At 40.6% G+C, this 11,700-nt stretch overlaps 2 protein-coding genes across 2 annotated transcripts in view; one reads left to right on the top strand and one right to left on the bottom strand.

Moving 5' to 3' along the window:
• The window catches only part of Su(Tpl) (Suppressor of Triplolethal), a 29,262-nt gene extending 18,553 nt beyond the window's left edge, over positions 1-10,709 (bottom strand). Inside the window, exon 1 of the mRNA XM_065477161.1 lies at positions 10,554-10,709. Within this exon, the coding sequence (XP_065333233.1) occupies positions 10,554-10,682 (129 nt within the window). The 5' untranslated portion in view covers positions 10,683-10,709. The remainder of the gene's footprint in view (positions 1-10,553) is intronic.
• Positions 1-11,700, top strand: part of LOC135935697 (uncharacterized) — a 266,355-nt gene that overhangs the window by 239,929 nt on the left and 14,726 nt on the right. The window lies entirely within an intron of this gene.

Raw genomic sequence — 11,700 nt, forward strand, 5'->3', positions numbered from 1 at the left:
ACTTTCTTATAACACTATTTCGTAATTTTTATTTTTCGAAACAAAAGAAGTTCAATTAAATCAGTATTTTTTGAACCAAAAATTAAACCAAGGCCACTTTTGATTCTTTGTTCCTTTTCTAAATAAATATTTATAAAATATATTAATAAGTAGGAGTTGTGCTTTTAGCCAGCCCGTTCACTCGCATTGTTCAGAATTGAATAGCAATTAGAGATGTTTGAGCAGTTCGGGGATCTAATACTGGCTTCCCAATGTCAGAGATGGCAAAAGGTGATTAGTTTAGTGACTCGAAATGCTCAAATAGCTCAACGTGCTGGTTAGACTCGCCACTTGCTGGTTTTCGCACCTTTCCAGCGGCGTTAGGTACAAACGTCTGGAATTTCAATGAAAGACCTCGGTGCAAGGGGGCAACAAGATGGCCACGAGTGTTATTCGCTTCGCTCGGCGGTGTTATTGCTCATAGCCCACAGGATGTTGTTTCAATATTTGTTAAATATTCAAAATATTGCTGGCCGATTTATTCAGTTTTTCTCTACATTAAAGCAGTAACACGTCAGTTAAAAAAAGATTTATGATGTGGGTACACGAACAAATGCACTGATCCAATGCAAAAAAAGGCCGACAGAGAGCAGGTGTCTCTAGATCAGGAGCAACGCTCTCCCCACGCCATACAAAAACATATTTTTGTTATTGTCGGTCGCTGTCACTCAACTGCATAATGTGACTATCGGGAGAGAAGGGTGGATAGAATCATCATCTCGAAAGGGAAAATCGATTTTGTTCAAAAATACCATAAAGTAATTGAAAATTCGGTAGTGTTCCACTGTAATGATCAAGCTTCTATATAATATTCTTCATAGTTTTCACTGATTTTTTTTTAAATTTCGATTTTCAAGTCGATGAAAAAACTTTTCTAAAGCCGACGACTTGAATATTAATGAAAACTAAATCTCTGAATTGAGGCAAGAGTCGATAAATAATATCTTAGCGTTGGTGCCATTTTTTCCATCAAGAAGAAATTTGCTGCGCAAAAGGAAAAAGGGTCGGCAAGCATAACACTGTTGTCACCGACCAGAGATTCCAGTCCTCATGCTTAAGCGTGCGCACCTAGACTAATGAATTTGTGCGGCATCACCACCACCAACTATTTGACGTCAGTGAAACATGCGCGAAATTAATTAAGCTCATTTCTCGCTCGACCAATAATATCAAGAGTAAAAAAGCAGCCAAAAGCGGGCAGGTCTCGTCTGACAGCGAGATTGTGAATTAATAGCGGGTGTCCTTGACTTAAAACTGCGCCAAGAGCCAGGTACCTCGTAGCCTTTTGGAAGGGAGAGAGCAAAAATAAAGGCAGCAAGCGCGTGCTTCGTGATGGAGAGCGACTTTATACGCCTTTAGATACACATTGGAAATTCGCAGCACTAAAAATAAGGGAATAAAAATGGCGCAGCCAGTGTGATTGAAAGTTCAATAATTGCTCCGCTTAGCGAGCCTGCCGATGTCAACATCCATTTTGCGTTGCGCCAATTTTGCATTGTATTTTCTGCTTGTGGAAACGGCCCTCTCGCGAGCATCCGCTTCCGGCGGCCGGTGTAACAATGATACAATCGCTCTCCATCGCAAAGTGGATTTTTACCCGGCTTTACACTGATGGTCATGCGACGCAAACTGGGTTTCCGCCGTCTTTTCCGTTTTTATAAGAATGTTCGAGCCATTGCTGCTGGTAAGGAACTGTAACTTTATTTGGTGCATGATTTTTTTTTTTGCAAATTTAAGATCTTCCAAAGGTTTCCAATTTGTACACATAATTCAAAATATTGAAGTTACTTGCAAAGTCTGTTGACAGTTTTCTGTAATCATTTTAAATCTTTTAATTAACAAAAGCCGACCAAAGCTGAAGAAAAATCGATGAAAATTTCAGCAACGTTCAAATTGTGAACTTGTAAAATTTTCTTTTGAAGGCCGATAAATTCAAGAGCAAGTCGGGGAATGTAGTTCACTGAGCGTAAATATTTATCGCTCTGTTATGACTATCTACAGTGAACTTTCTTCAAACATTCATTCTGGCGCATAGTATGAATATAAATGTTTGCTAAGTCAATTGAAATCAGACGCATCATACATTGGTTGTTACTAATATGCACATAATTCAAGCAGATTGACCAAACGGGAGAAGGAGAGAAATTTGTGGCCGTTATCGTAGAAGAGATAATCTGCAGAGTTGTAAAAAAGATACCTGTGACAACGTCTCTTATCGCCCTCATATCACTAAAAGACCGTTTTTCATTACACTTAGTAATCACGCGACTAATTAGCAACAATGGGTCACCTTCAACATTAAAGAGCGTTCACAAAAATTAATGTATATTTTCGGGGGTACAAACTGATTTCTATATATACATATTTTGTGCGTCATCGTGTCAACGGTGGAAAATATTTCGCTGTTAGCAATACAAAAGTGATTAATGCGACCTTTTCATATCGCATCAGCATTGCAAAAATAAATTTGAGTGTTTGTAATCAAATAATCCCACGCAAAATCCTAAATAAAATATAGAAATAACTGCAATGACAACCAAACACGCTCGCTGTGTTAGTGTTCAATGACTAACTAAGACTTTTTGGTTAAACTTGGTTTGGTTGCAAGATTTACTATCAATTTTCCTAGAGTATCGTGAATCCTTGGACCATTCAAACTAACGAAAAAAACTGAGTAAGAGAGTGAAAACAGCAGACATGTCTAACCAAAATTAAATTTAGTGGCAACGTTTTCAAACCAACCTTTATCAAAGCAAGGTCATCTTAACGGAGATAAAATTTGGGAGCGATTAATTTTGCCCGATATAGCAGATTTTACTGCCTCTTGTAAAAAAAACAAATTAGCAAGAGTTATGAAAAAGAATAAAAATGCTAGAAAAAAGCTGTAGCAACTTTTATTGCATCTGTTAGCACTAAAAATTGAGCCGAAAAAAATGAAAATTCACGCTAAGAAGCAGTATCTATTATGGCCTGGATTGTTTCAAACTGCAAACTGTGTCAGAGGAGCAAAATTAGCCGGTCGTTATGCAAACAAATCTGGTATCATCACGTAGTTAGCACTGACGCGGAAAAGGCTGGGTTGATTCACAGTCGCTTCTGCGAAAGCTCCCGGTCGAGTGACAAATTTTGAGATGGCTTGGCGACGATTTGCACGTGCGCCTGATTGACTGCGACTGCATGGCTAATAGTGCCCATTTACATTCGACCCAATGACTTTGGTCCAAGTGCGATTGAAAGTGTTACTTGGGCGATCGAAAGGAGAACGAAAATGAAACTTTTAATGATATTTATGTGATTATATTTTTCTTAGACTTTAAACGCTCGGCGAGCACCATATCAGCGAAAATATATTGTTTTTTTTCGCCGAGATTAGGATTTTTTTCCATCATCTGAGGAAAACCTTTTCTCTTACAGTTTAAGTTGTAACAACGACTGCACTAATTAAAAAATTGAAGAGGAAACTTGCGTTCCACCACTCTTCAAATTTGAAGGCGCCGGTGGCACCTTGAATTCCGCTAACATATTTTTTAAGGTCTGTTTTTCCAAGCAATATGGATATTCTTTTTGTTCGCTGTTAAATGGGTGGTGTCGTGCAGGCACTAATTTCCCTAATTACCGTTTTTAATGGACTCTAGCACTGACAGTTTGCATTTTCCCCATTGCCTTCTTCCGGGTCTTCCTGAATAAAATTGAGCACTATGTTTTCCAGTCAGACTACTTATCAACAACACTTTGACTTTGATGGCCCTCAACCGTAGTAAAACATGGCCCTACGTGGACGCTTATCAATTTTCCGCTAATTACAGGAAGAGCGACTATGATAAAAATAATTAGTCGACCTCGGTCCTTGAACTTTGTCAAGCGAGGAGAGGGTTAATTCAATATAATTACTACTAACACATGCGACCTATACAACATGGAAAATATTAACTAAAAATACAATCACAACGAGGAATTATTTCTTTCATGTCGTATTCACGGAGTTTCCTTAGCACACAGATTTAATTGTGTTGACTTATCACAGCACGAGTAGAGTAATTATAAACGTATCTGTAGCAGCAATGGGAAATCAATTATGAATATTGACAACATAAGCTAGTCGAGTGAGTTCCCCATGCCGTAAAGCTGATGTTAAGGGCCCTTTTGTACAAATCAAATATCACCTTGGGAGGCACCTTCAGTAACAAGAAAAGCCAACTAATTATTACATGTCACTCGCACCGCTCTTCTATGGTTTCTTTGCGCTCCTGTCACTGTAACGTGACGCTACTCCTACATGTTACGTACCATGTCCGTTTATCAATTAAATATTACACTCGCATCACGCAAAATTTTTTATTTTTTTTTAAAAAGACCGTGTTTCAAGTGACATTATCACGGTTTCCTCTTTGAGCAAAAGATTTCACTGCTTTTAAGTGTGACCCCATATGGAGCGATCTTAATTTAATAATTGATTTAGTATTATTGAAAGCGAAAGCAATCAATTACCCAGGTTTCATGTTCTTCGCGTTATGCTTGGCTTGGCAGGCAAGAAAAAAATGAAAGGAATGAGCACATTGAATATATTGGCAGGAGAAGCCGGGCAGAGAGGATGTTGCAACTGACTAAATTACACAAATCACGAGAACAGTGTGCTACTGTCTCATTGTTTCCTTTAGGAGCTTGAACTTGCAAGCGACATTTCAGCAGCAGCTGGCAAGACTCGAAAAGAAGCCTTGCCGATTGCGAAGCACATTTGAAAAATCGATTGTAAACTGCATAGTGGGGTTTCAGATGAAAAATCGGTTGGTGCACCGAACACAAGACTTATCGCATCAGGCATGAAAACACGTGTCGACTGCAAAGAGTTTTTTGTGCATATATGCCGAGAGCAAAATGTTAACTGCATATTTGAGCAGCCAGTCATCATTTCGTCAATATTTCAACCAGCTCAAAATATTTCTTTGGGGAAACTTGAGCAATGAACAGAAATATCTTATGTCACTATCCTGTTCCAGAGTTTGAAGCAAGAGACAGGACACAATAATTGTAATGATATCTGGCACAATTATTAAATTCATATACTAGCATATTAAAATGATAACAAAATTAGAGCGAGACCCTCTGGATGAGCTTAAACAAATGCACATTATTTCCAGACCCAAGAGAAAATTGTTAACTTGTAATTTTGGTATTATCAACGGCTCGATTACGCATTAATTCGTTTGCTTCGTTTTGGGAACAATAAAATTGTAGTTTTTGTTCCACTAATACAAACAGTGCGAGAACAAGGCTATGTTTGGCAAACATAAGCTCGAATGATTGAAAAATCTGATCCATGGTGTTTTTAATTGATTTGCTGCCCTTGTTGCAATGAAACCCCATTGGGTTTGGTGACCAGTAGCTGCTGAAAAGCTGTGCGCTACACGTGCAGCGGTCTCACACTCGCTTGCACGCGGCACTGAATATGGGCAGTGAAGAGAAAGGGTTCAGAAGAAAGGCTGACGAGGAAGCAAGCAGCGATTTCTGTGCCTCTGCCAACAACGAGAGCCATTCTTGCGGCTTTTCTGCTCATCTGACATGCAGAATTCTTTGCCGATTGATATCATGTCGCGGGAAATGAGGAGAGAAGAGCAGCAACAGGTGAATCGGAAATCAGGACGCAGTGGAGAAAGGGTTTTTCACACGAGCAACGCACGATTCGCTCTGCCGTGTGCACTGCTGTATAGTTTGCACCAAGGCTGGATATTCGCTCAGTGGCTCAAGCCAGCGGTCATGAAAAATTATTACTTCAAAATATTCCAAGCTCATTTTGATTGAAATTGAGCCATAAAAATAGAGAACAAAGTAATTGACGCTTTTCTTTTCTCAAATAATTTGTGACAAAATTCAAAGGAGGTTACGTTCAAAATCATGCACAATTTCACCCAACCGATGAAAATCGAATAAAAATTGTGGAAAGAAAACGGTATAATAATCAATAATAGCAGCAATTTGCGCGGGTCGGCTGCGAATTGGAAATGCCGTCGGCTGTCCGGTGCTTTGACCATAATATGGACATGCGTAATTTACGCTGCGGCACAATTGCAAGTGTACAACTGAGCTGCTCGTAATGTACACTGGCCGCTTTCTACGAAAGGTCAATTCGCCCGCTTTTCTCGCTGCAATTGAGGTACCAAGCAAGCAAGCAAACAAGAGATGCCCAGTGCGCCATGACGGCAATTAATTAGCGGCCGCGAGAAGAGTAACGCACTGAATCAGAACTTTCCAATTCAAAAGTCAGCCGCACGCCGAAATTAGAGCGTTTCTTGTGCAACACAACTCACTCATAATGAAGCGCGAATCAGATTCATCGCAATAAGGCCTGATGCATGACACTCTGTGTGTGATAAGCTGTTTCCAGTTTGTGCAGACGGAGCATGAATGAATTCCGCCGACTAATCAGTCAGTCTTCCTTGCTTCGGGCATCGCTTCAAGATTGCAACGATACTCAAAATTTCCGAATATTGTATTTTTGGCACGGGTACATTCAAGACGACGAGCACGTGAGTACGTACAGTTTACCCAAGAGCCAAGACAGACCTTTCGTGCGAACAAATATGAGGTACCTCATGTTGATTCGACCGGTTTAGGCTAACTGACTTGAGGCAGATAAATATTGTCAATATTATTTAGCGTACAATGTTTATTTTTTAGATAATTACCTCTTTAATTCTATTAAATATTTCAAATCATTTCTGACCAACGGGCAACCGATTAACACAGGAAGGCTTTTAAAGCAATCAATTGCGTCATTGAAGCATTAAAATTGCCCTCTGGAGTCTGGAGCAGCACCTTGAATTTTCACTTATCTTTTACGCGCTGCGAATGATATTGTACTGTGACCTGAAATAATTGTGAGCTCCTCGTACTAATTAGCAGGTATGTTCACAGCAGGTACAATTTTAAATTCCAGCTCTGTGAACGCGGAAATAAAACTTACAAAGGAAATGCTAATAACCAAAAAACAGCTATTTTATCAAAAAACGAGACGGGACCTGAGCATTAAACTGATAAAAAAATACATGCAATAAAAAATTTAATTTGCTTTAAGCACAAGATCCGACTCTTAATTTATTCCTCCAAAATAATCTATTTTTTTTCAAAAATTGAATTAAAAAAAATTTAATTAATTTTTGTTAGCTCCTCTTAGTTTTCCAATGCAATACTCAGGATAATGGTGACCCTCGAATTTGATATCACCTGTGACTGTGAGCGGCACTTGGCCTTATTTTTCGAATTTTCCAATCAAACGCGGCCGCCAAGCGAGAGAGCGGCTTTTCATTTGAATAAATCAAAAAGCGAATTGCGCCTTATCTTTGGACTTCTTATTGCAGTGAGTGCGGGTACCCTCACTTTCCAATATTCCGTCACAGTTTTAAGCACGCCTCCGACCAGACTGATCGCTTTACTGCTCTCAAGGGCCGCGTGCCAAATTTGCACCGACGGCTGCAATCGTCGTATGGGCGAAAAACTCGCTTGTCGCCAACAATTTTTTTTTGTGTTCACGAATCTTCTCCGTTTGGACTTTCTCTGGCTTTTGTTTTCGTGATCGATTCCTGAGCAATTTGCGATGGACACGAATTCGAAAAACAGCGGAAATTATAGCACTGGCAAGCTCGTGCGACAATTTGCGGATCGGAAATACCAGGGGAACTGGCCGATTCGAGCCGACGCTGACAGAGTAAACTATTGTCTCTTTCCAGACTAACAATAAGCCTATAATTTCCACTCTGAACTATCAAGGTTGCTGATCTCGCTCGCATTTTCACAACTGGCCCAACAATGGGTAAAATACATCTGAAAATTCAGACTTTGTTTTTAGGTATTTTGCAATTATACCACACTTAAACTAAGCGATCAACAAAAGCAACTTTTTACACTTTGCTGTAATGATAACAGCTTGAGACAATTGTTCCAAAATCCCAAATCAATTTAATACTAACTTGAGTGAAAAACAATAATAAAATTCTCCTTTCTTACCTATGGTCGTCAAACAAAGAGAGCGTTTCCAAAGCAGGTGAAGGAACTATCATCAGAAGACAAAACGCTGTGGAAAGCGAGCGTTTACTGCGTACGAGAGATAAAGACGACTGAAAGAGTGTATTAAGCAAGACTCCGCATACTTTAGGCCGCAGTGCGCCTCGTTTTATCAAGAGGGTCGTGAACCTTAAAACGATTGAGCCCCGCCGGTAAGATAAGGAAGCGAACGGGTATGATTTCTGCAAAGCAATGTGCGGCAAGTCACTAATATCGCGCACTTTCCGATTAGCAGCTCGATTTTCCCATGCCCGGTGGGGGAAGCGTCCAGCTGGCACGAGCGTCGCTTCCGGATTTTGGATAACGAACTACTTGAAACGGACGGACGGGCGGGCGTCTCAGCAGTAATAATTGCAAATTATTTTAATATTTAGTTGGAGAGTTTCATTCACGGCGAAAAACACGTCACTTTCATTCGAGTAGAAGTTGTGATACTCTTTTTTCTATCTTTTTGAGCCCGAAATCGAACCCATAGGCGAAATCGGGCCTGGTCGACGTGTTCGAAAGGTGTTGTCTGCAATGAACGTGTTATGCGTCACTTTCATGCATGTGATAAAATTTCACCGAGCAGCGAATTCAGCAGCAACTGATCCGATTTCGTAACCAACGAGCTCGTTTCAAAAAGAAACGCCACCGCGTGCTTGCAAATTATCTCATGCGTCCAATTATGCTGCCGGGTAATTTATTTAATTGGTCTTTTATAAGAGCAAATAATGCCATGTGTCAACCTTTTCAGCGAATCGGCGACCAATAAAATCCTGATTATGTTTCAAGGCGAAACCACTAAATGCACACAAATTTCAGTTCGCTTGGCAAAAATAAAAAATGTGGCCATTTAGCTCCAACCTATGCGTGATAGTTATTACCACTATGCAACATTGTTCTGTACGAAAAATTCTCAGCTGAGCAGCTATTCATGATAAAATCAAAATGCACATTCTACTAATATGCAATTCGTTCTCTGCGATATAAATTCATGATTTAAATTTTTACATTATGCGTTGGAGTGAAAACGTCCGTGAAGTTGTTAGTTTAGTATTTTAAAAATTCAAAAACAATTCCACGAATCAACACACGCTAAAATCGAGTTGTTATTTTGCGCCTGACTGATATCGTTTTCTCTGTAAAATCTGCAGATTGTAGACCGATTATTGCGTTCCTTGTCGCCATTGTGTTCAAAATTACCCATATCAAGCTGCACGGGGACTTAAGTCTATCTCCCAAAGTCCAATTTCAGGGTCTTACTATGTATGTAGTTTCAGATTTAAGAAATTGAACCTACGAGTAAGACTGGTTGAGATAGCATTACAACACTAAATTTAGGCATAAGCAAATGGACTTTATGAAACAGCTGCTGATGGCGTGTTTTAATCATAATCAAACTGATAATAATGCATTGTTTTAGTTCAGTGCATGATTAAATGGTGAGATTTTCAAGTCAAATACAGCATTATGTCGTCTGCTTGAGTTGTGTGGCGCGGTGGGGAGGATTTTTTCAATTTTATGCGTTTCGAGGTATCAAAAATGAAAGACGCTAATCTAATCGCACTATTTGCGAATAAACGGCCAGCTGATGAGCGAAATCGAGTGGAGCCCGACAAGAAGGCAACCCGAACCCAAATCGAACCGCAGATGCTATAAAAAGCAGTGCCAAACCACCGATTTGAAAACACCGAGTTCGCGCCGCCTTCCACCCTCGAAATATACTAATTCTGTGTGCTGGCATTCGGCTGCTCTCGCATTCCACCCTGACGTCACGCCGACGGCAGCTGATACATTTTGCTCCGGCCCAGAAGCCCACCGTGGCCTTTGGGGGCCCCGCAAGAGAGGACCCCGGGGATTGGTGGAGGATGCCTTGAATTTTACGCCGACTTGAGGCAATGCTGACTTTCGAGCGACCCAAAAACGGAACGGAAATATGCACCAGGGGCCTGGTCGACTTTGGGCCTGTCGATTTCGGGCCCAATTTGGGCGGCGGCGCCTGGGCTTTATTTTTAAACCAGCTTGCCCCATGCCGAGGTCGTACGGCTGTCATTAGACTTTACGGGACCGATCGAAAGGCTCCGGTTGCGTGTCACGGGCCCACGGTGGGCCCTAGCGAGGGCCCCACTCCGGGCCCGCTCGTGTGCTAGTTTACAGCTTTGATCGGAAGTTAAATATTTGCTAACTGTATAAAATGATCTGAATAAAGGTTAGCCTACATGTTGACGTGGCGACTAACTCGGTAATTGAACCGACCGAGGGCCATTTACGACCCAAAACGAGGACCGCCAGCTTTGGCCGGGTCGTCTGGAATGCATTTCGGGCCGAGACGACCGCCCCAGCTAGGCCCAATGACTTAAGAACTTGTGGCAGACCTGTTACCTTCATGGCAGCCACTGCTCTCTGGACGAGGCCAGTTCTCATTTCGATTTGGGCCGATTTCAGAACGGGAATTGAATGGAAATTTTACTCACCGGACTCCTTAGGTATTCTTCTATTGCTCTCAATGCCGAATCCGTAAGTTTGACAAACGTGAAAGTCTTATTTGGCTTCGAATTTTCCGATTTTAATCCATACTGTTCACCTGCGAGCAAAGTCGCCATTTCTACTGTTGAAAAAGGTATTGAAGAGATGGAGATGATTTTGTAGAGGGGGGCGCTGTATTCAACACATTCACACACTTTCCCATCCGCCCCTGAGGAGGCGCCACAAGCTTTAGCAAACAACAAAGAAGACAAAGACGGAGGGCGCTAACAGTAAGCCGTAAGCCCGGTAAGCCTTAAGCCGCCAGAGCTGGTGGACTATTATGGGTTTTCGGTTTTCTCAGCTTCGAAATTGAGACTGCTAAAACAGCAAGTAGCAAATTATTTAAGGTGAATAACAAAATTAATTTCATATTTTGTGATGAAGTTTTTTTTGTTTTATTTAATCTCCTGTAAATTGCTTATTACCAAGAGGTCTCAGCCTACCGCAAAATTTTGGGTCACATATGGTCATAAAATGCGTCATACCGCCAGACCAAAATTCAGCCGATTCAGTCAGCAGCCACCCAAAATTACGAAAATTACTCAGCATAGACCAAAATTTGTATAGTCCTTTTAACAAAAATATCAAAAATATTTTATCATGTCAATTTCATCAGAATACTTAAAATTTCAGCTTGTGTAACTTCATTTTTTCCAACATTTTTACACAAATATATCTCTATATGCGTTTTAATGGGGTTGCATTCTATGAGCTTAAATTAATTGTCAGTTTGCTCATTGTGCGTAATTTCCGTAATTTCATTACGTTCACCCCCCCCCCCCTTCAAAGACATAAGTTTTTTCTTCTTTCGCGTCATTCTTTATCTCTAAGGAATTTCGCTTTTTTTTTTACGTTCTGTTAGATTTATACAGAATAATGATATAATATGCATACTAATGAATTATTAAATACATATTTTAAACGTGACGTACGCAGTGCCTGACGGGGGCGGAAAAATTTACCGGAAGCAAACATTTCATTTCAGCTGCGGCGCATTATACTACCAGTGAGGCTCCAAAAGGGCGCACCAGGAAACAGCCCTTATGATCAGTCTGGCACTCACTAGTGACGTCTTTAAATTGGCAATACTTACCA

This window comes from Cloeon dipterum, chromosome 2 (genome assembly GCF_949628265.1).
Source record: "Cloeon dipterum chromosome 2, ieCloDipt1.1, whole genome shotgun sequence".
Lineage (NCBI taxonomy): Eukaryota > Metazoa > Arthropoda > Insecta > Ephemeroptera > Baetidae > Cloeon > Cloeon dipterum.